At 51.6% G+C, this 23,192-nt stretch overlaps 13 protein-coding genes across 13 annotated transcripts; 8 read left to right on the top strand and 5 right to left on the bottom strand.

Annotated features, from left to right (window-relative positions):
* Nucleotides 1-274: 274 nt before the first annotated feature.
* BCR37DRAFT_336234 (ClpP/crotonase-like domain-containing protein) lies at nucleotides 275-688 on the top strand (the record flags this gene model as incomplete). The annotated part of the gene is made up of 1 exon (XM_040867219.1): nucleotides 275-688. A coding segment is annotated over one exon (414 nt), but the record flags the coding sequence as incomplete, so codon positions are not given.
* Nucleotides 689-1,196: 508 nt separating this feature from the next.
* On the bottom strand, nucleotides 1,197-2,569 carry BCR37DRAFT_392063 (ATP-NAD kinase-like domain-containing protein; the record flags this gene model as incomplete). Its single annotated transcript, XM_040871100.1, has 3 exons — nucleotides 1,197-1,214; nucleotides 1,289-1,817; nucleotides 1,857-2,569. The coding sequence occupies 3 exons, from the start codon at nucleotides 2,567-2,569 to the stop codon at nucleotides 1,197-1,199; spliced, it is 1,260 nt and encodes a 419-aa protein (XP_040726513.1).
* A 318-nt stretch (nucleotides 2,570-2,887) lies between these two features.
* BCR37DRAFT_408184 (muts domain V-domain-containing protein) lies at nucleotides 2,888-5,687 on the bottom strand (the record flags this gene model as incomplete). Its single annotated transcript, XM_040872135.1, has 2 exons — nucleotides 2,888-3,662; nucleotides 3,700-5,687. 2 exons carry the CDS (start codon nucleotides 5,685-5,687, stop codon nucleotides 2,888-2,890), a joined length of 2,763 nt encoding a protein of 920 aa, XP_040726512.1.
* A 297-nt stretch (nucleotides 5,688-5,984) lies between these two features.
* BCR37DRAFT_345743 (uncharacterized protein) lies at nucleotides 5,985-10,100 on the top strand (the record flags this gene model as incomplete). The annotated part of the gene is made up of 3 exons (XM_040867637.1): nucleotides 5,985-9,346; nucleotides 9,383-9,468; nucleotides 9,508-10,100. 3 exons carry the CDS (start codon nucleotides 5,985-5,987, stop codon nucleotides 10,098-10,100), a joined length of 4,041 nt encoding a protein of 1,346 aa, XP_040726511.1.
* Nucleotides 10,101-10,445: 345 nt separating this feature from the next.
* Nucleotides 10,446-11,738, top strand: BCR37DRAFT_334301 (Prenylcysteine lyase-domain-containing protein; the record flags this gene model as incomplete). Its single annotated transcript, XM_040867138.1, has 1 exon — nucleotides 10,446-11,738. A coding segment is annotated over one exon (1,293 nt), but the record flags the coding sequence as incomplete, so codon positions are not given.
* A 65-nt stretch (nucleotides 11,739-11,803) lies between these two features.
* On the bottom strand, nucleotides 11,804-12,553 carry BCR37DRAFT_392060 (uncharacterized protein; the record flags this gene model as incomplete). Its single annotated transcript, XM_040871099.1, has 1 exon — nucleotides 11,804-12,553. One exon carries the CDS (start codon nucleotides 12,551-12,553, stop codon nucleotides 11,804-11,806), a length of 750 nt encoding a protein of 249 aa, XP_040726509.1.
* A 146-nt stretch (nucleotides 12,554-12,699) lies between these two features.
* BCR37DRAFT_397858 (septin) lies at nucleotides 12,700-14,671 on the top strand. Its single transcript, XM_040871743.1, has 3 exons — nucleotides 12,700-12,809; nucleotides 12,856-12,944; nucleotides 12,991-14,671. The coding sequence occupies exons 1-3, from the start codon at nucleotides 12,803-12,805 to the stop codon at nucleotides 14,266-14,268; spliced, it is 1,374 nt and encodes a 457-aa protein (XP_040726508.1). The 5' UTR covers nucleotides 12,700-12,802; the 3' UTR covers nucleotides 14,269-14,671.
* Nucleotides 14,401-16,262, top strand: BCR37DRAFT_271048 (uncharacterized protein). Its single transcript, XM_040866776.1, has 2 exons — nucleotides 14,401-14,671; nucleotides 14,712-16,262. The coding sequence occupies exons 1-2, from the start codon at nucleotides 14,532-14,534 to the stop codon at nucleotides 15,901-15,903; spliced, it is 1,332 nt and encodes a 443-aa protein (XP_040726507.1). The 5' UTR covers nucleotides 14,401-14,531; the 3' UTR covers nucleotides 15,904-16,262.
* A 67-nt stretch (nucleotides 16,263-16,329) lies between these two features.
* Nucleotides 16,330-17,543, top strand: BCR37DRAFT_378526 (uncharacterized protein). The gene has a single exon (XM_040869063.1). It carries the CDS (start codon nucleotides 16,436-16,438, stop codon nucleotides 17,498-17,500), a length of 1,065 nt encoding a protein of 354 aa, XP_040726506.1. The 5' UTR covers nucleotides 16,330-16,435; the 3' UTR covers nucleotides 17,501-17,543.
* Nucleotides 17,544-17,977: 434 nt separating this feature from the next.
* BCR37DRAFT_270635 (cutinase) lies at nucleotides 17,978-19,312 on the bottom strand. Its single transcript, XM_040866772.1, has 4 exons — nucleotides 18,981-19,312; nucleotides 18,739-18,941; nucleotides 18,610-18,692; nucleotides 17,978-18,570 (listed from the first exon to the last, which is right to left on the bottom strand). Exons 1-4 carry the CDS (start codon nucleotides 19,101-19,103, stop codon nucleotides 18,260-18,262), a joined length of 720 nt encoding a protein of 239 aa, XP_040726505.1. The 5' UTR covers nucleotides 19,104-19,312; the 3' UTR covers nucleotides 17,978-18,259.
* BCR37DRAFT_270077 (uncharacterized protein) lies at nucleotides 19,292-20,126 on the top strand. The gene is made up of 2 exons (XM_040866771.1): nucleotides 19,292-19,854; nucleotides 19,899-20,126. Exons 1-2 carry the CDS (start codon nucleotides 19,522-19,524, stop codon nucleotides 20,034-20,036), a joined length of 471 nt encoding a protein of 156 aa, XP_040726504.1. The 5' UTR covers nucleotides 19,292-19,521; the 3' UTR covers nucleotides 20,037-20,126.
* Nucleotides 19,759-21,271, top strand: BCR37DRAFT_409686 (putative RKI1-D-ribose-5-phosphate ketol-isomerase; the record flags this gene model as incomplete). Its single annotated transcript, XM_040872160.1, has 4 exons — nucleotides 19,759-19,854; nucleotides 19,899-20,291; nucleotides 20,403-21,133; nucleotides 21,164-21,271. The coding sequence occupies exons 2-4, from the start codon at nucleotides 20,216-20,218 to the stop codon at nucleotides 21,269-21,271; spliced, it is 915 nt and encodes a 304-aa protein (XP_040726503.1). The 5' UTR covers nucleotides 19,759-19,854; nucleotides 19,899-20,215.
* A 135-nt stretch (nucleotides 21,272-21,406) lies between these two features.
* On the bottom strand, nucleotides 21,407-22,522 carry BCR37DRAFT_356447 (aspartic peptidase domain-containing protein; the record flags this gene model as incomplete). The annotated part of the gene is made up of 1 exon (XM_040868199.1): nucleotides 21,407-22,522. A coding segment is annotated over exon 1 (1,011 nt), but the record flags the coding sequence as incomplete, so codon positions are not given.
* Nucleotides 22,523-23,192: the final 670 nt, after the last annotated feature.

Raw genomic sequence — 23,192 nt, 5'->3', positions numbered from 1 at the left:
GAGCGATCCAAGGACATTTGAAAGAGCCAGGGTTACAGCCTCACGGTTGTCTGGGCAGATACATCTACGCTGATTCTACATGACAGGCCTACTAGCTGGTAGTGGTGCAATTCTTCAGCGTCTCTGTCGGTAGTCGCCGACGGCATTCGACCCCACAGATTTGCGCGCGTCACGAACCTAGCGCTGGTTCTAGCGCTTTGAACTCAAGCTTCAAAGATACATCATCTGTCAAGTGCAGGATTCACAAAGTTGCTGCTGAACCACTACTCACACCATGACACCTCCATTCCTCGAATGCGTCGAGCTCTCCCTCAATGGCGGCATCCTTGTCATGACCCTTTCCCGACCAGGCGGCAATGCCATGTCGCATCAATTTTTCAAGGATTGGCACAAGGCTCTTAAGTATGCCCAGAACGACAATGCAGTGCGTGTCCTTGTTGTCACAGGCAAGGGGAAGTTCTTTTCCTCAGGCAAGGACCTCCAGAATGTGATGCACGACGGTTTTGAAAAGGAAATGAACGCTGAGATGGACACCTTGCAAGCAATGGTTGACGACATGATCAATTTCCGCAAGCCCATGATTGCTGCAGTCAATGGACCAGCGATCGGATTCGGCGTAACCTGTCTGGCACATTTTGACTTCGTCTATGCAGTCGAGTCGGCGACCTTCACGGTTCCATTCATGCGTTGGGGATTTTGCTGTGAAGGCTGCAGTTCCTACCTATTCCCCAAATTCATGGGTCAGCAAGCTGCGAACGAGCTTCTTCTCGCTGGAAGCACGCTGACTGCCTCTAGGCTCGAGCAAGTGGGATTCCTCGAGGTGCTTCACAAAGATCAACAAGAATTTTTACAAACTGTGCTCGCCAAGGCAGCGGTTCTTGCAAGCTATGATCCAGCTGTCGTTGGACTGTCGCGCAACTATCTCATCAAGACACCGGAGGAACGACAAATTCGAAGCCGTGTCAATCGCATCGAGCTAACGCACATTCGAACGTTGATGATGGCAGATTCGAGTCGCAAGCCGATTCAAGCCTTTGTGGACGCACGCGCCGCAAAGCGATTGGCAAAGTCCAAGATGTAAATTTGTAGGACATCAACTTAATTTTGGCACCAAGAGCTGAACCTGCGCAAGGCCAACGCGAGGTGAGACTGTGACTGAAATGGATTCGCCAGATTGCACTCTGTAGATGGCCCCATCAATACAAACGCGCGTTCTATCGTTGGCAGACTCCCCGACGACAAATGACGCTGCTGTGGCTCGACTGTACTCAAAAAGCGGATCATTGACCTGAGCACCGTTCTTGTAAGCATCCATGAGGATACGACCCAAATCCGTGCCTGACATGTCGCCCATGCGCACAACGTCGAGTTTGTCTGGGTAGGCAGTTGGCGAAGCCATTGGAGCGATACGCCAATCTGATTCGAGAGAGGAACACCGTGTGATGAGCACATAGGTGTGGTTTGAACCGACTTCTTGGTCGCGTGCAGCCTCACTGTTGAGGTCAGGAAAGCGACATGCCTTGGTCAAGGACAACTTGCCCTTGTATAGGTAGGGCTTGGGCCGCAAATGGCGGTTCGCTGCCTCTTTGAAGCGATCGGTCCCGTACTTCTCCCTGAACTCGGTCGAAGCAGAATCATCCACTAGCGCAGCATGCAGACCGTAGCTCACAACAACTGCGGCATAACGATTGATCGAGCCTGCAGAACTCTTGGCATGCAGGACAGGCAAAGTTGTCCAGTTCGGCTTGAAGAGCGCACGTATTCCGCGGGCCACGTTGGTCATTTTGAGTGATGATGCCAATCCATTTCCGGAACCGCTATTTGTTAGCAGGATGTAGGCTTATGCGCTCACGTACCATGGGATAGGACAAAGCCTGATGGGCGTATAGTGGGCTTCAAAGTGTGTATTTTCAGCAAGACCGTTGATTACCTCGTGTAATACGCCGTCGCCTGAGAGCAGGATGAAGATGGTATTTGCTGTGTACTGTCCGTTCTTGGCCAGGTAGGACGCGGTGTTTGCATCGGAGAGCGCAATGTGGGAGTGGTCTACCTTAAAGTGCTTCAAGATAGGTAGCAGCAGTCTCTGGTACGTCTGCAAAGCATTTCCCTCGCCAGAGGCAGGCGAAGTCAAGACTACAACTGGAGCGCGCTCTCCATTGAAGGTCAAAGGATCAACCAGATAGCTCGTCATACTGCCAGAGATGCGCGAAGCAGTTTTGTAGTTGAGCATGCCATCGGAGGAGATCGAGAAGAAGAGGTACCCAGAACCCTCCTTGGACAGCAAGACTGGCTCGTCCATGTCTTTCGCGGCTTTGTACTTGCTATCCGCCTTGCCAAAATTCAGACCGTTTGATTGTCTGCGGACATGGCTTGCAGTCAGAGCGATGTTGCTACGTCGGCGGTCGTCCGCAAAACGCCGTGGCTCGGTTGGGGAGATTGGTGCATTGCCCAAGTCGTAGGAGCGCGCATCAAAGGAGCGCTCCCTGCCATACGACGATTTATAGGAGCTCAGGGTCAAAACGGAGCTACTGCGCCGTGTGCCGATATCGAGATTGTCGAACGCAGACATGTTCAACAATGTACCAAGATGTTGTTGATGGCACGACAAGTGATGCGAGCCGAGTCGCCTTTAGCTGACTCCTGCTTCGACCTGGCCCTCACCACTACGCTCAGGAGGCTGGCCCCAGCTGTGCGGAGTAGCAGCGATAACGTTGCACGGCGGGCGATGGGTGCGCGCGCGATGTCTCAATTAGGCGCACCCAACAGACAACACGCGGCCGCATCAGGCAATTGCGAACGGCCACCTGCAGGCCAAGGGAAAACCTTAAGCTTCGAGGGCCAGGCATGCGCAGCTAGGCGAGTCAGACTAGAAGTGTTCTACGCTGTCTTATGTTCGCGCTGCCGAGCGCAATACATCGAGCCATGCACTAGAAAAGCGCGCTGTGTTCACATCCATGAGCTCCTTCAATGCTGCCTGCATCTCGCCTCGGTTCATCTGGCCAGATCCCTTGACCTGCTGCTGCCATGCCACGAGCACCTCACGCAAGGTCTCTATATCAGTCTTGCTCGCTTTACTGGCTGGTCCGGTCTCCGCGTCCGATCCTGCCTCAAGCTGCTCTGCTTTTCGTTTGGCCAGCGCAATGACACTCTTGGGAAAGCGGGCGAGTTCGGCAACATGTAAACCAAAACTTTGGCTTGCAGGGCCTTCCGCAATCTTGTAGAGCAGGGTGATTTCTCGCTCCGCATCGGCAATATCACCTACATGCGCAGAGACATGGAGGTTCCGCACCCCAGGTTCTTGCTCGGCCAGTGCGGTGAGTTCATGAAAGTGTGTAGCAAAGAGCGAGAAGCACCCCAAGTGTGTGATGATGTGACGCGAGATGGCCCATGCAAGACCAAATCCATCAGTGGTACTAGTGCCTCGACCCAGTTCGTCAATGATGATGAGCGAGTTGCGCGTTGCAGAACTCAGGATGGTCGCAGTCTCCAGCATCTCCGCCATGAATGTCGAGACACCTTTGAGTTGAGAGTCGCCGGCCCCGACCCTTGCCAATATGGAGTCAAAGATAGTCAGTTCTGCGGATGTGCATGGTACGAAGCAGCCGACTTGTGCCAGGAGCGCAATCACGCCAATTTGTCGGATAAAAGTCGATTTTCCTCCCCTATCATTAGCAGTGCCCTTTTACAGGATCCGCATACATATTTGCTCCTGTGATGATCAGGAACTCTGAATCTCCTCGTCGCAGCTCGACGTCATTGCAAATGAAGCTCACATCATCCTGCATTTCAATAGTCGGGTGTCGAGCCTCTTTCAAGATGGTGTTCCCCTGGCCCATCGGGTGCATAGTGGGTCGCACGTACGGCGTCGGTGCATGGCAAGAGACCTGCGCAAAGGACACAAGCACATCGAGCTCTGCAATCAGAGTGCCAAGCTCCTCAATGACTGGACAGTAGGATGCCGCAATGGTGACAACCTCGCGCACAAGGCCTGTCTGATGGCGTGAATATTGCTGGCTGCAATCTGAAAACTCCCTGGCCAGACCACTAAGCTTTTGTGAGGTAAAGTAGACGCCCGCTTTTGCAGTAGCCAACTCAGAGTACTCGCGACGGTTTCGGATCACTGCAGCCTCTGTACGTGTCAGGCGGAAACAATACCCATGCACGGAATGGTCTTCGAGCTTGAGCTTTTTCTCAATGTCCATGTGAAGATCACTACCCACGAGCTTGTGTTCCAGCATGATTTGCTTTCGAATGGCATCAATTTGTTCGCGCAACTCGCCCAGATTGGCATCGAAGTCTGGCTTGATGAGAAACTCATGACGGTCGAGGGCGTCCAAGTCGACAGTCGTCTCCACAAGATCCTGTAGCTTCGCCAGCAAAGCATTGAACTTGTCCAGTTTCGATGTGAAGTGGGTACTTAGTATGGTTTTCGATTCTTCCAACAGCTCGACGTCGCTGAGCAAATCGGTCAGACCTGGAAGACGTATGACCACTTGATACAGACGCACAACATCTTCCAGACCGGCAAGACCTTTTTGAAATTTCTTGGAGACCTTGTAGAGATCAGGCATGAGCTTGAGATGGTCGTGCTGCAGAGCATCGCGCAGACTAGTAGCATCGACGAAGATGCCCACCAAATTGTGCCTAGCTTGGATAGCAGAGAGCTCGACAAGGGGCTGGTGTAGCCATTGCGCAAGGAGACGCTTGCCAAGAGGGGTTTGACATCGGTTCAGCAGGCCATAGACACTGAGAGACTTGTTGCCCAGATCTGTTGGCGAGGGCATGAGCGAAAGTGCCTTGAGAGCCGAAGCATCGAGCTTCATGTACTGCGACAAGTCGTAATTCGACAGGGACCACTTGCCAAAATTGTCGGCGTCCGACATGAGTGAAAGGTATTTGACCAAGGCACCTGCAGCACCACACGCGACCTTCATCTCGAACTGGTTCAGGCTTGCAGACGAACCACCGTCCGACAAGAGTCGGGACAAGTCATCTTGGACATCCTTGGCGTTGAAGTCCTGCGAAGGCACTTCAGTCATGATAATACCGCATCGTTCGAGCACGAGCTTGAGCTTGCGAAGCTCATAGTCTCTGTCCTTGACATCAGCTTGGATCAGACACTCCTTGACGCCACACTGTATTACCATAGATTCGAAATTGCTAAAGAGCTCATTGTCGCGGAACTCATTGAGTCCAAGCTCACGCAACGTGACACCCGTAAAGCATGTACCAATCGCCTTTTCGTTGTCCTTCACGGTCACTTTGACGGCCATCAGCACGGGGTTGCTTGCAAAATCAGTCGCGCCGAGTAGCGTCTCGACGTGCTGGAGATTGCCAGGCGACGCTTGCATTGTACATAGCCACTGCTTATTCCTCTCTGACTGGTAGATTTCGATCCTCAATCCTCTCGTTGTCAGGCAGTCTTGCAGGAACTTTCGAAACACCGTAGGCGACATTGTTACGGAAGCAAGCTGATGTGCGCGGCCTCCAAGATACTTCACAACGGCCTGAGACTGAAATACATCCCTTGCCACGGTCTCTGCATCTTTGCCATGTACCGAGTAGTAGGACCCGCGGTCAAAGAAGCGCATCAGATTATCTGGCCCATTCTTGGCAAGATTGCTGTAGAAATTGCAGAAGCGGTCCTCGCCCTCGGGCAGCTCAAGTTCTGGATTCTTGCTGCTCATGCTGGCATGTCCTTGCGTCTCCTATCGCCAAGAGCCAATTGGGGATTGTTGCTGATAGTGTCGATAGCCTGTACGCGCGCTGTTTGGACGAGACGCGTCGCAAATTCGCATCACAGCAGCGAGCAAGCGCAACCCCAACGACCGCTTGAGGAGAGTGCGCGCTCGAGGCGGCATTTGCACGTTCGTACTGCTGCAAAGCTGGCGCTCAATAGCTCATCTGTTCTAGCTAGCTACACGGCGAGTATGGAGGTCATTCAGGCCAAGTGCCGGATGATCACCGACGCTGGAAGCAATCAAATGATTCTCGTTGTTAACTGGGTTTTCTGGCTGCTCTCTAGCTCCTTGACACTTCATCTCTCCTTCTGGTCTCTGGCAGGCATATTGATACTACTGGTTTGGGCACTACAAACCTACTTCAGGGCAAAGTACCTTACCAACTACGCCAAATTACCGCTGGAGCCTCAACGTAAAGAACCAAAAATTGAGCCCTTCCCCGACACTGTTGAAAGCGAGTCCAAGCCAGGATTGCACAGCTACTTGGATGAATTCCTCAGTGCAATCAAAGTCTTTGGCTACCTGGAAAAGCCCGTCTTCCACGAATTGACACGCCACATGCAAACACGCAAACTTCTCGCTGGCGAGACGATCAACTTGGAAAACGAAAAATCGTTCTGTATAGTTGTCGATGGCCATGTGCAAGTCTTTTTCAAAACAGAAGCTTCCGAATTGGAGGCTGCCGCCGATGAGTTTGAGGAAGGTGGCGAAGGCTACAGGCTATTGACTGACGTGCGCAATGGCGCGCCGCTATCATCCATGTTCAGCATCCTTTCCCTATTCACCGAGGACGTTCGTCTGCGGCACGGTGCTCCTGTCAGTCCGCAAGCTGACATGCACGCTCAGCCGCAAGACGCAGCACCGCCGTCTATGCCTACGTCGCCGATGCCAATGCCTGTCGGCATGGCCCCAGCCTCACCGAGGACGCATTTCGCAGCAAATAAATTGAAAGAGGCTCGCAAACGCGGAAGCAGTCAGAATTTGCGAGACGTTCCTCATATTCCTCTGCTCAATCCTCCGGAGAAGCCAACGTCGCGCAATAGTGTACACCCGGGAGTCATCGCGAGAGCCAATATCGACACAACATTGGCCGTCATTCCAGCAGAGGCATTCCGTCGTTTGACCCGTATCTATCCTAAGGCATCTGCACATATTGTGCAAGTTATCATGACGCGCTTCCAACGGGTTACATTTGCAACAGGACACAACTATCTGGGCTTGACTGCAGAAATTCTAAGAACAGAACGCCAAATGAATGATTTCACAACGTACGACTTGCCGAACTACGTGCAGGCTTCCGCACTCGAGAGACTGAAACAAAAGCTGCAAAAGGCAGAGATGCAGATGAGTGCGTCGGAAAGAGACACTGGTATTGTAGTCTCATCCCCGGTGAAACGGCGACCAACCTCAATCCGTCTATCAAGTCTGAGGAAGCGAGCTCAAGGGAGACCGCGAGTCAACTTTCAGGATTTGATGGCATCTGTTGATGAAGTCAAAGCAGAGGAATCGGAGCCTGAAGGCTACGCTACCCCAGAATCCGCTCGGGAGCCGGACGAGTCAGAGGAGGACAACTCCTTCAGAGATTCTGTTCTTCATTGCATGTTCAAGTCGCTAGGTCTGGAGCAGAACCCCGAACAAGCTCGCAGTGGTGCTGCCAGCGTTGAGCAATCCCCCAAGCTCAGCGCTGTAGACTTGCAAGATATTGAGCGGCAGTCACGCAATTCATTTGGCCATGCTATCAGCAACATGGCTAGACTCAATCTAGAGGCAACAGCGAGTGATGTTCAATCGGAAAGTGCATTCACAAGCAATTCTCTCGAGGGCATCGAGACTGAAATGGACAATGATCTGGAGATCATCCACTTCCCAAAAGGTGCGGTGCTTGTGGAGGCTCAAGAGCGCAATCCTGGACTGTACTATGTGATAGATGGCTTTTTGGACGCTGGACTGCTTGTACCACGGACTGGCCACGCTGTTGTTGGAAAGCCAGCGCGGAAAGACCCAAACATGCTTGACAATTCCAACCCATTTGAACAGTCGTTCGAGGAGGTTGATGATGGATTTCGCGCGCTCTTCACTGTCAAGCCTGGAGGTATCGCTGGCTACCAAGCAGGAATCGGAAACTACAGATCCTTTGTCGATGTCCGCGCTAAGACTGATGTCTTGGTTGGATTTTTGCCTCGAGATAGCCTCGAACGGATTATGGAAAAGAAGCCAGTTGTACTGTTAACGATGGCCAAAAGACTCATATCTCTGCTTTCGCCACTCATTTTGCATTTGGATTTTGCACTGGAATGGCTACAAGTCACTGCTGGCCAGCCTGTCTATCGGCAGGGTGACGAGGCTGATGCAATCTATATTGTGTTGAACGGGCGGCTCAGGACCGTCATGGAAACCGATTCTGCGTCAGGGGATTTGCAGGTCATCGGCGAGTATGGAGGTGGTGAGTCCGTCGGCGAGCTTGAAGTATTGACAGATATCAAGCGGCCTTCGTCGCTCCTTGCTGTGCGGGATACAGAGCTTGCACGATTTCCAAAGCAGTTGTTCCAGTCTCTGGCCCTGGAACATCCTGGCATCACCATGCAAATCAGCAAGCTTATCGCCAAGCGCATGGGAGACTTATTGAAGAATGGCGAGCAGTCGCGACCTTCGACCGGTAGCGTCGAGAACATCGAGAATATCCGAACGATCTGCATACTGCCCATCAGTCAGGGTGTTCCCGTAATAGACTTTGCTGAAAATCTCTCGCAGTCTTTACAGCACCTCGGTTCTAAAGTGGCCCTGCTGAATCAAGCGGAAATCCTGGCGCATCTTGGTCGATACGCGTTCAGTCGCATGGGCAAATTACGGCTGGCCGGACATCTTGCCGACTTGGAAGAAAAGTACAGCAAATTGTTGTACATCGCCGACGGGCAGCAGGTCAATTCACCCTGGATCTCGACTTGCATTGGGCAAGCCGATTATATTTTGCTTGTTGCTCTTGCAGACGAGCCACCAGAAATTGCCGACTACGAACGACAACTGATCGGCATGAAGACGACGGCTCGCAAAGAACTCATTTTGCTACATTCGAGCAAGCAAGTCTCGCCTGGTAGCACAAGGCAGTGGTTGAAGCCAAGACCATGGGTCCACTCTCATATTCACATTCAGATGGACTCCCTTGCCTCTGACGCCCCAGCTCGACCTCGCACTGCGCAACGCACTATCACAACAATCAAGAATAAGCTTCAGACTGTCTCCACTGAGCTCTCCCGCTTCCGCAACAAAGCATTGAGACCAGGGTCCTTCGGCAAAGGTCAGCACAAAAGCGATCATGCCCGCCTCGCTCGGAAATTGTGCGGCAAGTCGATCGGCTTAATCCTCGGGGGTGGCGGAGCTCGCGGCATCTCACACGTTGGTGTCATCAAGGCCTTGGAAGAGATGGGCATTCCAATAGATTTCGTCGGAGGTACATCCATCGGATCCTTCATTGGCGGTCTCTACGCCAAGGACGGCGAGCTGTTGCCGATGTACGGGCGGGCGAAACAGTTTAGTGCTCGCATGGCTGGTCTCTGGCGGTTTCTGTTTGATCTCACGTATCCTGGTACCGCTTACACCACTGGACAGTAAGGTTTCTGACAGTTGAGCTATGCTAACCACAGTGTCTTCAATCGCGGTATCTGGAAATCCTTTGGACATGCGCAAATTGAAGACTTCTGGCTTCCTTACTTTGCCAACACCACAAACAGTACGCTGCCCCCGCCTCCACAGATATGACTAACATTAGTCTCTCACTCGCGCATGGACATCCACACGACAGGCTATGCCTGGCGGTACGTTCGTGCTTCAATGTCCCTTGCAGGTCTTGTCCCGCCAATGACGGAAGAAGGCGACATGCTTTGCGACGGGGGCTACGTGGACAACTTGCCAGTCAGCACAATGCAGCGCATGGGTGTGAGGACAATCTTTGCCGTCGACGTCGGCAGCGTCGATGACCACATTGAGATGTCTTACGGAGACACGTTGTCGGGCTTTTGGGCTCTGTGGAATCGCTGGAACCCATTAAGTACGCATCCGAATATACCTACTTTGGCAGAGTTGCAAGCTCGTCTCGCTTATTCTGCCAGTGTTCCGGCTTTAGAGAAAGCCAAGCGCGCAAAAGGCTGTATATACATGCGTCCGCCTATCAGTGGCTATGGAACGCTCGAGTTCGGCAAGTTCGATGAAGTCTACAATGTTGGATATGATTACGCCAAGAAGTTCTTGGCACAGCTACAGGTGGACGGCAAGCTCGATGGGATCATTGAAGATGGCCGGCGTAGGCTTTCCAGGCGAAATTCACGTCCCATGTCGACGCGTGAGCGGCGCAACTCATTGTAGTTTGTACTTATAATGTGTGTAAAGGGGATGGGTAGCTGGCAGTCAGCCTGGCTTGGGCCATCTGGTTGATTTTGTTGCGTTGCCCGATTGAGCCAGCAAAACAGGAGCAAGACTCAGGTTATCGTGTCGACCAATGCTTGCGCTTCAGCGCACTTGAGAGAAACAAAGCAGTACTAAGATCAGTTGAAGCTAGCAAAAAGCTGAGATCTATTTTCAGGTCTCTCTCGCTTTGTTGACCATCAAAAGACCCGCGCTGAGTAGCGCTCAAAAGTCATGCTCATGCAATGGGTTCCTGGTAGCCTGCCTCCCTCAGTTCCAACGATGTCCCTAAGCTCACACGCGTGTCCGCATATTGCTATCATTGGCGCTGGTGCAGGGGGATCTAGTGCCGCATACAAGTTGTCTCAAGGATTGCCAAGCTGCGCTCAACTGACAGTGTTCGAAGCAAATGACCGTGTCGGAGGACGATCAACCACAGTCAACATTGGCGGCGCAGACGTTGAGCTTGGAGCTTCCATCTTCGTCGAAGTCAACAAGAACCTCATCTCCTTTGCCAAGCTATTCAATTTGACGCTTGAGGAGCCACGAAAGTTGCTGGACGCTGCGGACGAGTCGTCAATAGGTATCTTCGATGGGCACGACTGGCGATGGAAGGAGAAGAATCCCTCATCCTCAACAGCTATATTGAGAATGCTTTGGAAGTATGGTCTGTCTCCTAAATGGGCGACGAGACATGTATCGACCGTCATTGAAAAGTTCATCGCAATCTATGATGCTGGCCCATTTGAACACATCACGAAGCTGATAGACAGACTTGATTTGCTCGACGAAACACGTCAGACTGCTCAGCAGGGCTTCAAGTCAGCAGGTGTGTCCAAAAAGTTCCTGGACGATTTTATCCAAGCTGCTACGCGTGTCAACTATGCACAGGACTTGCGTATGCATGGTGTCTTGGGATGCGTCTCCTTTGTAACAGAATCTCCTTCTTTTGCAGTCAAAGGAGGGAATTGGAGAATATTTGAGGCCCTCATCAAGCACTCAAAGGCCAGTCTGAGGTTACAAACACGCGTATGCAGCATCAGTCGGCAAAACACATCTTGGGTCATTGTCAGTCAAATGGAGGGCAGTCAAAGCAAGTCGCAGTCGTTTGACTATGTTCTCGTCGCCACACCACTGGCTTTATCCAATATTTCTATCATACCTGCCGTCGCACCAGCTCTGCAGCCAGTCGAGTACGTGACACTGCACGTTACCCTCATCACCACCTCGCAACGGCCTTCAACGAGACGCTTTGGCAAAGAGCCACCCATGCAGATTCTCACTACAACCGTTGAAGGCGAATCATTGAGCCTGTTGAGCTTCAGCGCAGTCAGCAAAACCAGTGAGGGCGAATACATCTATAAGGTATTCTCATCTGAGACTGTGACCCAAGCGTACCTGACCGCCCTGTTCGATCTACCAATACCAGACCATGACGTCTTTCGGCATGTATGGCAGTCGTACCCGAAGAGCGTGCCGACAGAATTCTTTGACCAAGTTGAGGTGGCAGAGAATTTGTTTTATGCTAATTCGTTCGAGCGTTGGATCTCAACCATGGAGACGGCTACGATTGCAGGTATGAACGCAGCTGCCCTGATCACTCGCAAAGTCAATACTGCAGTCTCGCCACTGATGGAGTAGGCGGCAAACCTGCGATTCGCCACTCAAGAGTACATCTCTGGTGGCCGACCTTTGGATGCTTTGATGAGCCTCTGGTAGGCCTTGCGACCAGTATCGAGATCAAGGGAATCGCCTGTCTCCGACTCCACAAGCTGGATAGCACTCCTGATGTCGATAGAACGCTCTCCGTCTCTACTCGGGTTCTGATTGAAAACGTAGGCAGTGGCGTCAAGCTTGACCTCCTCGGCCAATGCTAATAGTGCAGCTTCGATGCCTTGGAGGAACGCCGGTACTTTCAGGGTACTCTGATTGCTTGAAGTCGATGTAGACAAGGTGGAATAGGATTGTTCAAGCGATATTTGCGGAATTGCGGTGTATATATGCAGCACTTGCGAGGGTTTAGAGAGCAGGTTTAGCAGCGAGCGGGCTAACATATAGCAATGCTTCGCACGAAGGCCCGGAATGATGGCAACAATCAGCTGATGCTTCGTACTCGCGAGAGTTCCTACAAGCAAGTCACCGTCCATAACGGAGCCAATGGTCGTAGCACCTGTAGCCAGCAAAATTGGCGACAGTGCAGCATGGGCAGCCACATACATGTGTGTAGCAGTGATAGAAGAGCTTACTTGCAATGTGTAAGGCTGAAGAGGAGTCAATTGTTCCTCTGAGGCCTGGCCGTCGTCTGTGTCTTCAGCTAGAAGTGACACATTTGCAGCAGTGCATGATTCCTCATTGTCACTGCTGTCGGAATCTAGAGGGTCAAGACGGTGACGATCATTTCTGGGATGGTCCATGCCTAGCTGCTCTTGTAGTCTAGCTGTAGCCTTGTAGAAGCAATGTAGATAGACTCCTGGTAGAGGGACGCCTGCAGCAGTGTAGCTGTCCGCATACCAACTCCGACGCGCAACTGGACGACGCGCCCAATTCTCGCTACAAACACGTCGACGAGAGTCAACAAAGGTCGTGACAGTAGGGAGACAGCCTCATTCGTGTCTCTGATCAGCTGCATCCAACCTGCTGCCACTTCTTCTTCTTCCTTGATCATGTCAGGTGCGTGTTGCGATTGCACAATGGGAATGCAGCGCTAACAAGATAGACCAAGGGGACGCAGATTACCAGCCCGCCCCTCCCTTGGACAGGGACTATGACCGGCAGAGCGACCAGAATACCAACGGACACACAAGTGTATGTTCTCCGTGATTGATGGTCAGCTCGAGAGCTAACAAGACAGCCCCTGCCCGCAGCGCAGTCGCAAGAGTTTACGCCAGCAGTCGCACCCCAAGTGCCCGCTACCAACATCATCAAGCGCAAACTGACTGGCTTTGTCGGCTTTGCCAACCTTCCAAACCAATGGCATCGCAAGTCTGTGCGCAAGGGCTTCCAGTTCACCATGATGCTTGTTGGTGAATCGGGTTTGGGCAAGTCTACCATGGTTAATACTTTGCTCAACAGTGCTACCTATGGCCCGAAAGACTATCTGATTGGTCAGGAGAAGCCAGAGAAGACTGTTGCTACAAAGAGCAAGACCGCCGTTGTGCAGGAAGATGGCGTCAGCCTGGAATTGACGGTGGTTGATACGCCGGGCTTCGGAGATTTCATCAACAACGAAGACTCCTGGAAGCCTATTCTTGACCGTATTGAAAAGGGCTACGATGCCTTCCTTGAAGCAGAGAATGGCGCTAATCGTCGCGAGATCAAGGACGAGCGAGTGCATGCTTGCATATTTTTCGTTGATCCCACCGGCCATTCCCTCAAACCCCTGGAGATTGAATTCATGCGGCGCTTGCATCACCGTGTCAACCTGATTCCCGTTATTGCAAAGGCCGACACATTGACTGAGGAGGAGATTGCGACAACCAAAGCCCGGATTCTGGCGGACATCGCTCACCACAAAATCCGCATTTTCCAAGCACCGCGCTATGAGCTTGACGATGACGAGACGACCGCAGAAAATAATGAAATCATGGGAAAGATTCCCTTTGCTATTGTTGGCTCCAATTCGTTTGTGCAAAACGCCCATGGTCAGCAGGTGCGTGGGCGTCAGTACCCATGGGGAGTCATCGAGGTAGACAATGAAGAACACTGTGACTTTAGCAAGCTGCGACAGATGCTCATCAAGACGCACATGGAGGAACTCAAGGATACATCGAGCGAATCACTGTACGAAAATTACCGAACAGAGAAGCTGTTGCAGATGGGAGTCGCCCAAGACCAGTCTGTTTTCAAGGAAGTCTCGCCCGCCGCCAAGGCTGAGGAAGAGCGCATGCTGCACGAGGCGAAGCTTGCCAAGATGGAGAATGAGATGCGACTCGTCTTCCAGCAAAAGGTACAAGAAAAGGAAGCCAAGCTCAAGCAGTCGGAGGAGGAGCTGTATGCTCGTCACAAGCAAATGAAGGAAGATCTCGAGAAGCAAAAGTTGGAGATTGAGGAGCGCAAGCTGAGGCTGGAGCGCGGAGTTCCTGTCGAGGACAAGTCTGGCAAGCGCGGCAAATTTTCTCTTGGCCGCTGAGTATCTCGGTAGGCAGTCATGTTCCTTATAAGGCCTTCCTTGTTTTGGTCTGCTATCATTGCGTACTTCACACCGCGACACTTGTCTGCTATTCTTCTGCACTCTTCCTCGCTTCTAGTTGCCGTGAATCTGATTTGTAAGATCTCCCGCAGATGCATGTCGTCATCTTTGAACATTATCTGCTCAGGCGCACCTGAAGAGTCTTGCTCGAGCAACACATCCATATAAGCCGCCAATCGCCACGCAAGTGTACCAATTCTCATATGGAGACCTTGAGACGTAATGAGCGACATCTGCCTTCGTTCTGGAGTCCCATACTCGCCGAGGATCGGAAAAAATGGTTCAAGATGACTTCGCTCTTCATGGTTCTGTTGACGGCCATCATCTTTGGAATTCTGTCCATGTAAGTTCTGCTTTGTGTTGAACCAGAAGCTCATACGCAGATACTGGGGAGCCGTTCACAGCCTGCAATTCAATTTGGATGTCGCCACGGTGACGATTATTGATCTTGATGGTGGCGAGATTGGTCAAGCTATCCAAGCCTTCGGCCAAGCAAGCCGTAGCGCCACTCCAAAAGACACGCTCGGATACGTGTCACCAGGCGTCAATCAATATCCGACACAGGAAGCTGCTCTCAAAGCGCTGCAGAATGAAGACTTCTGGGTTGGCATTGTTGCTGTACCTGGAGCGACAGATCGAATGAACACTGCGCTGACCACTGGAAATAACAGTTATAAGCCTAATGAAGCTCTCCAGGTCTTGTATCAAGAAGGCCGCAACGCACTCATCATTTCAGAGCTCATTCTGCCAAAGCTCACTACATTCTTGAACGAGTTTGTCTCCAATTTCACGACCAACAAGCAGTCGTCTTTACTACAGCAGAATGAAGGAAATGCTGCGGCCTTGGCGACTCAGCTAAGAACACCAATACCAGTCGGCTTCACTCTTGTCAACAAGGCTCCATACATGCCCACCACCGCAGAAGCATCGACTGAGATTGGATCAATTTACATTATCATTGCTTCCTTCATCACTGTCATTATGTTCGAACAGCTCTTTCTGCAATTGCTCGGCAAAGTGGGGACTAGGACATTCTATCTTCTGAGAATGGCGGCCTTGCCCGTGATCTTCCTGCTCCTTTCTGCGATCTATCTTCTCCTTTCAGTCGTTTGGCAAGTACCTTTCGACCGTCATTACGGTACAGCAGGCTATGTCATCTACTGGCTGCTCAGTTGGTGTGGTATGATCAGTTTCGGTCTGACGATTAGCAACGTGAACGATTTGATTGGCCAGCCATTCACTGCAGTCTTCTTCGTCTTCTGGGTAGTCAGTAATGTTACTGCAGGTTTCTATCCGATTGAGTTCCTCAGTAACTTTTACCGTTGGGGACTTGCTTGGCCTTTCAGGCATTTGCTGACTGGCAGCAAAGCAGTCATTTTCGGCACTAAGAACACCCTTGGCCTGAATTTCGGTGTCATCATCGCCTGGATTGCCGTTGGGTTGTTGGTTCAACCGCTTGCAATCTTCCTCTGGATGCGCAAGAACAAGGCTCGAGTCGAGCAGAATCGCAATGATGTTTTGAAGAGGACCAAAGATGTGCGACAAGACACTTCGAGCATCAGTGAGAGCATTTAGGTTTGCTGATCTAAATTTTTAGAAAGCGTTTGGGATCCTGCTTTAGTATTTACCGAGTGTCAGAAGAGCATGTTGTACAGAACTGTAGCACCAAGTCATTTGAGTTAGCCATCTGATCGCATCAACTAATCTTCAGCCAACCAGAGACCGCCTTCGGGCTAACCCGACTCTGGGCAACTGCTACAGCTCTGCGTCTTCCCTTCAATCGTCTCTGGAAGACACTCTTGCTTCATCCATTCGCGAGGTTCTTTGTCCATTTTGCAGAATGTCTCTTATATTTAGAGGACGGATCTGTCACTCCTTAGCTTCTGACCAGCTAGAGATCATTCCTGACGGTCTTCTTGGCGTCAAGAATGGTATCATCACTTTTCTCTGCGAAGCAGATCATGTCGATAGCGAGGGCTTTGCTCAATTGATCGAGTCCGAGTATAAAGATGCGGCTAGAATTCAGCTTTCAAAGGATCAGTTCATCACGCCGTCTTTCTGTGATGTTCATATTCATGCTCCACAATTCCCGCTGGCCGGGTTTGGCATGGATTTACCATTGCTCGACTGGTTGCAAAAGTATGCTCTGCCTACTGAGAGTGGCATGTCTGACTTATCCAAGGCCAAAGAAGTATACAGCCGTTTGGTTCGGCAGACCTTGCGACAAGGCACAACCACTGCTTCTTACTTTTCGTCAATTCATGCACCTGCAACCAAGCTGCTTGCAGAGATCTGCCTCGCTGCTGGACAGCGCGCCTTCATTGGCAAATGCAACATGAATACCGACTTGAGCCCAGACTGGTACCGAGAAACTCATGAAGAAAGCATGGCTAGCACGCGTGATTGCATTCAGCACTGCCGTCAGATTGATCCAACAGGCGAACATATCAAGGCAATCATAACGCCAAGATTTGCGCCGAGTTGTACTTCAGACTTGCTGCATGACCTTGGCAAGCTCGCCCATGCAGAAAAGCTACCAATTCAGACTCACATCTCCGAGAATCTTGCTGAGATTGACATGGTTGCCGACATGTTTCCAAACTCGGCGCACTATACGGGTGTGTATGATGATCATGGCCTTCTAACCGACAAGACGATCCTTGCACATGCTGTCCATCTCTCAGACGAAGAGTTGGCCCTGATCAAGAAGCGAGGGGCAGGTATTGCCCACTGCCCAGCATCAAACACTGCTTTGCAGTCTGGAGAAGCGCCAATCCGAGAGATGTTGGACCTTGGCCTGAACGTCGGACTCGGCACTGATGTGTCTGGTGGCTATACCGCCTCAGTTCTCGACCAGGCAAAGCTTGCTTGTGGTGTCTCTAGACATCGTGCAATTCACACAGGCGACAAGCGACTCATCTTGGGAGTCGAAGAAGCAATTTATATGGCCACGCTAGGTGGTGCAAAGGTCTGTGGCATCAGCGACCGTCTGGGTAATTTCCTTGTTGGCAAGTGCTTTGATGCCCTTTTGATTGATCTCTCGAGCGAACGCAACGGCCGTGTGGAAATATTCGACGGAGAAGAAGATCGTCGCATTTTTGACAAATGGGTCTTCAATGGAGATGATCGCAACATTGCCAAGATATGGGTCGATGGTCTACAGGTTCTTTAGGCAGCGTCTGGTCGTGGCTTCCGATAAGTTCAGGAGAGGGGGGGGGGGGGGGGGGGGGGCTGAAAAGGCTTGTCCGATATTGGACTTGCCCGAGACAAGTGGCTTCGCAATTGGGCTCCTAGATAGTCAGATAGCAACAAGATCATCGAGTAGTCTTTTGACAGTGTTCTTCGTGTTTTTTGCGGCGGACCCTTGGCCGTGTCCTCTAGTCACCAGTCAACGTATCGAATGCTGTCAAGGTATCTGAGCGGGCGCTCAAAGACTGCCAGTTTGTCCAATGCTTTAGGCTTCAGAATGCTTGATCATTTCGGCGTTCATTCTACGGGTGCCTTTGTAGGTGAGGTCGCTCGGACTGACCTCCTCCTGCGCATTATATAAGAATGGAGGATACAGCTTTCTTACCAGAGACGTACCTTCTATTACCTCCTCTAGATACCCAGACAGGAGATTTCGCCCGTTAGAGTGACTAGCTGCCATCAGACAGGCTCTGTCACAGTCTGTAGCGGTCTTTGACTCCTTACAATTGTGCTTCCAGTTGAGGAGCCTTTACCCCTTGGGCCTAGTTGTTTGTAATTTCAGATGGGAAGTTGTTGAGCTGCACTGGCAGAATTCCCGTAACGGCCGCGGACACTGTCACTGATCACTGGAGGCACATCTAACGAGCATAGTTCATATATCATATCTCTTCCGATTCTCATCATCATCATCACGCTCAATCCTGTAGCACTCCCACGTCTCTTCACTGCCACTTATTGCAAGTCAGGCAGCTTGCGGCTCTGCTGCAGCAGCGCCATTCTGCTTTGCACCCAAAACAGCTTGCAACCGTTCGACAGAGAATTTGACGGAATCTGCACTTGCAGGCGATTGAGCGTAACTGAGATGAACTAGCAGACTGGCTCCACCGGCACAAAAAAGATCGTCCTTGTTACAGTAATCCCGGGTGGCGGGTCGCAAAGGCTGCGGCACAGATTTCATATTCCCGAAAGTGCCACGACCGGTCCTCGCTGTTCCTGCATTTGTATCTCCGGCATTTTGTCTTGTCCAATAAGGATTCCCGTAGAGTACAGAAGCTGACGTTAGACAAGTTCAAAAGATATAAGGAGACATGCCTGCCATGTTGGGCGCATGTTTCTGGAACCCCCGATCATTCATAAGCGTTACGATTGACATTGCACCTTGCGAGTACCCAAAGCTACTGTTAGACTCGAAGACAATTGCAGCTTTGGAGTGCGACTTACAGCACGAAAGGCTGACCAGGACACGCTTGGGCTTGCTGATCCAAGTGCTTGACCATGTCTCGTGTAGCAATGCTCGGGCCAACAGTGATGGTCTCGAAGGATGCAGGATAGACGGCCTCGTACTTCTTCCCTCCCGGGACAGCCCTCATGATGCCACTGACGAAAGCCCGTTCGCCCATGGGATTTCTCTGACTCTCGGTAGTCTGCACGGTCAGTGGATTGGCATGGCGATGGAAACATACTCCACGAGCCGCAATGATTTCATACGCAGCACATCCTGCACCAGGACGTTGTCCACGGAATTGTGGTGCTGGAAGAGGTGATGCAAGTGCAAATCCAACCAGGAGAACTGTAGCGTAAAGCATGACTCGCGTTGATGGAACATAGACAGAAGCTACGCGTACTTATTTGAACGGATGCAGACACAGAGCCAATAAACATTTGTCTGCCGGTAGCAATCCCATCTGAGACCGTTGGTGGAGCAGATGCAGTTCAGGCCCGCTTGACCGTTTAAAGAGATACCGATAACGTTTCAGCTTCTCTGCGTGTCCGCACTATTTTGTTTTGCTGCAAACAGGCCACCATGACGCAAACGCATGGTCATGCGAAGTTATTTGCTGAGATTTCCGCGGCAGTAATGCTGGACTATCTGCTGTTTGGGGGCAGAGCATCCTCAGAGAGGTGTGTTTGCAGCGTGGCGTCATTGTTTTTCAAGCTCGCGATCAATAGACACTACCGAAGAAGTAGAGTCTGCGTGAGCTTGATTTCATCTTGAGATGCTCTATGAACTGGTCTGCAGCACGCAGTGAGCTGGTACGCGAGGCAAATGGTTGGATCGGTGTTTCGAGATGCACTGCATCGCCCGAAATCAAACCTTCGCTGGCTGCAGCTGGGACATACCCTGCTACAAGGCGAGGCGCCATCGTTTGCCTTGCTTTGAAGATGCTGCTCTCTCTTGAAGATCTTCCAGATGAGCTTCTCATTGAGATCTGCTCTAATTGCACGCTTCATGATATGTTCGCATTGTCCATGACAAGCTCCCGAATGCGTGCGATCAGTCAAGAGCTGCGGAAAGGCCTGCACTGCATAAACGAGCTTGAGGAACAATCTCTTTGGGTACGGCCTCTCATTGAGCTTTGAGCACTCAGCTGATTGTCCAGCACAATTACTCCTTGAACCATTATATTGTGCACGACCGCATGCCCGGGCGTATTCGCACGCACGCGAAGCACAAACCCTGGCATCCAAGCCAGAATGAGTCAGGCTGTCCACTGGAGTCAACGGCTCTGGTATCTTAGCTCGTTGCTTGGCATACTTCTACTATGCGCAGTGCCCGGGGCGAGTTGTGACTGCTCCTCGTATCGCCAACTTTCGCAAACTTGGAAGGATTGATCGCACTTTCTTTCTGCCGGCTGCTCTGCATCGTCTCAATATTGCGCGATACGCCGGCCTGTATCTGCGATCCTGGCACAGAGCAATGTCTGCTCGACCCAAGCCAATTTCAGCTGCCAATAGCGAAATGTCAACATCGTCGAGAAATAGCGCAACGCTTGGTTCGTTGCGCAGCCTCAAATCTCCGCCAAAATTGGATCACCTCGCACTGAATGACGTCCGGCTTGCTCATGCTGTGCGTCGTGTCAAGGATCATGACTTGACATTCCCAGATCCTGCGACATTGGCACCAGTGGAAGCATCAAAGCGACTTGCAGCACACAAGGCGGTCGACGACCATTTCCCAAAGGACGCAAAAGTCATCGGCATTGGCTCAGGCTCGACAGTCATCTATGCGGTAGAGCGTATCCTCATGCGTGACGACACGTCACAAATTACATTCATACCCACTGGCTTCCAGTCCAAAGAGTTGATAACGGGTGGTCGCCTGCGTCTCGGAGAGATTGATGGATTCCCTGTCATTGACGTCGCATTTGATGGTGCCGATGAAGTAGATGCCAATCTTCAATGTATCAAAGGCGGCGGTGCTTGTCTTTTCCAGGAAAAGCTCGTAGCCTCATGTGCCAAGAAGTTTGTCATTGTTGCAGATTACCGCAAGAATTCCAAGCAGCTCGGCGAGAAGTGGGCTCAAGGGATTCCGATCGAGGTGGTACCGCTTGCGCATGCTAAAGTCATTCGAGACTTGCTTGAGATGGGCGCGCAAGAGCCTGCATTGCGTATGGGAGGTAAAGCCAAGGCTGGACCAGTTCTGACTGACAATGGCAACTTCATCATCGATGCTCCGTTCCCCCTTGGCAAAGACCCCAAAACGCTCGAGCACGACATCAAGCAACTTGTGGGTGTTGTTGAATGTGGCTTGTTTGTTGGCATGGCTGAGGTGGCCTACTTTGGGAATGAGGATGGCTCGGTTGATGTGCGCTACTCAAATGGCAAGACGCAGCATGTTGATGCAGCGACAGACCCTACGCTGCAGCAAGATGATATTGCGCAAGAGAGCGCGCAAGTGCTCAAGGCGGAAGAAGCACCAGAGCTGCGCGAGCCGCGTTGGAAGGAGTACGACCGATTCGAGCTTCGTCGATGAGGGTCCCTATATCCAGCGAAGTCTGATCCCGAGTAATTAATTGTATCACTATGCTATATGATGACCGCTTGTCGCTTCTAATGCAAATCTTCCTTCTCGCCGTTACTAATCTACAATCGCAGGGACATCTGTTCGAGTACCTAGACCAAACTTGGCTCTGTCTTGATCAAAGACGGCATAGACATTCTTCAAGAACGCCACACCAAGAATGCCAAAGGATTCGCCCCAAGGTTGAATGAGTGAGTAGCAGTATCCTGGGTAAGCTTGCTCTGGGTACCATGCCAAATCTCTGGCAGGCACGCCCCAGTCTTTGCCACCAATCGAAAAGTAGACGTTTCGTGATCCGGTATAGTAGTCAGACGTGGCATTGCAAAAGATTTGCCAATGACCAGTTCCATCTGTAGCGGACAGTCGTCCACCAGGCAAGTACTTGTGAATGTTGGCCACCGAAGTCGGGTCGAGCAAAATGAGTGTGGTACCGGAATCAACAATGACCTGCTGAGTAGGAACATACTCATAGACACTACCGACCCTCACCTTGGGCAAGTTGATCTTCCAGTAAACGGGTTCAGTAATGTCAACCCATGTCAAAGCACCGACAATTGCGCTCGTGTCCCAACCACCAAAAGTCCAAGCGCCACCACCGCCCTCGTAACTCCACTGACGAGTCTTGATGTACTGCAGACCCAAGACAGCCTTTGGGATAATCTTTTGTGTGAGCATGTTGGACAATGGCGTCGGCATTCTGATTTGGGACAGGCTCGGGAAGCCAAGACCCATGATGCCGTCCATGGCGTTGCTGAGCAGATTTGCCGAGATGTGCCAGGGAACGTCGATAGACTGACCCTGAATGGGAGCACCAGCTACAGTGACAGTATCGGAACCGACTGTACCTGCAGTATACGAGCCATCGCCATAGCGAAGCTCAAAGGTAGTCGAGGAGTTGTAAAATGTGGTCGAGTCTCGTGGACGATAGTACTTGTGTGGGCTGGTCGTCTGGCACGTCTGGCACTCTGTCGAAAACATCCACAAGTCAGCCGAACCAGTATCCATGATGACACTGACCACGTCGTTGTTGCTACCAATCGCGATATCCGAGAGGAACTCAGAGTCGAGCATGATGTTCTTTGCATAAAGTGAGAGCATCGATGGCACGCTCAAAGATGACGAAGTGGATGAGGCCCTCGTGGATGTAGAGCTCGAGCTTGTTTTCGAGGAAGAAGAGCTAGAGCTTGAGGATGAGCTCGAGCGAGATGAAGAAGAGCTTGAAATTGCCTTGGTTGTCTGGACGCGTGCAGCTGCAGCTGTGGTGGTCACTTTGGCTGGTCTCGCCTGAGCGATCTGTGTGACGATTGCCTTTGGCTTGCCTTGCCGCTTAGCCAGCACTAGCTCTTCTGCCTCCTCTTGCTCGAGATGCCTGCGACGCAGCTCCCTGAGCAGGGCATACTTGGCCTGAGCAGCCGCACGGGCAGATGTGACGTTAGGCGTAAAGGCAGGGTTGACCTTGACAGGTATCCGGAGAACGGTGGGTTCAATGCCCAAATCAACGATAGGCACGACAGTGTCTTGAATGGCGACAGGAGGTGCCGTCACAACTGGTGCAGGTCTTCCCACGCGCGTTGTTGTACTACCGGGTGCTGGTGCTGCGGTGACCAGGCCTAGTGCACCGAGCAGAAAGATGTTTGTCAAGCCCTGCATGATTGCGTCTGCCAGAGAACAGGTTGATGCGCAGCAATAGCAGGTAGGAGATGGTCAACGGTAGAAGCAGAGTGTGAGAGGGCCGGTCGCCCTTCTTTTGTATACTGCAGTCTGCAGCTGTGAGCTGTGACATACTGGCATTCGACGCCGAAAGTTCTTTGACGTCCCTAGAAGACTGCCGCATTGAGCAGCGCATTACTCTCTTGCTCGAAGCAGTCGCCGG

The sequence above is a fragment of the Protomyces lactucae-debilis genome (genome assembly GCF_002105105.1).
Source record: "Protomyces lactucae-debilis strain 12-1054 chromosome Unknown BCR37scaffold_6, whole genome shotgun sequence".
NCBI lineage: Eukaryota > Fungi > Ascomycota > Taphrinomycetes > Taphrinales > Protomycetaceae > Protomyces > Protomyces lactucae-debilis.
This window is presented reverse-complemented; position numbering and strand designations above follow the sequence as displayed.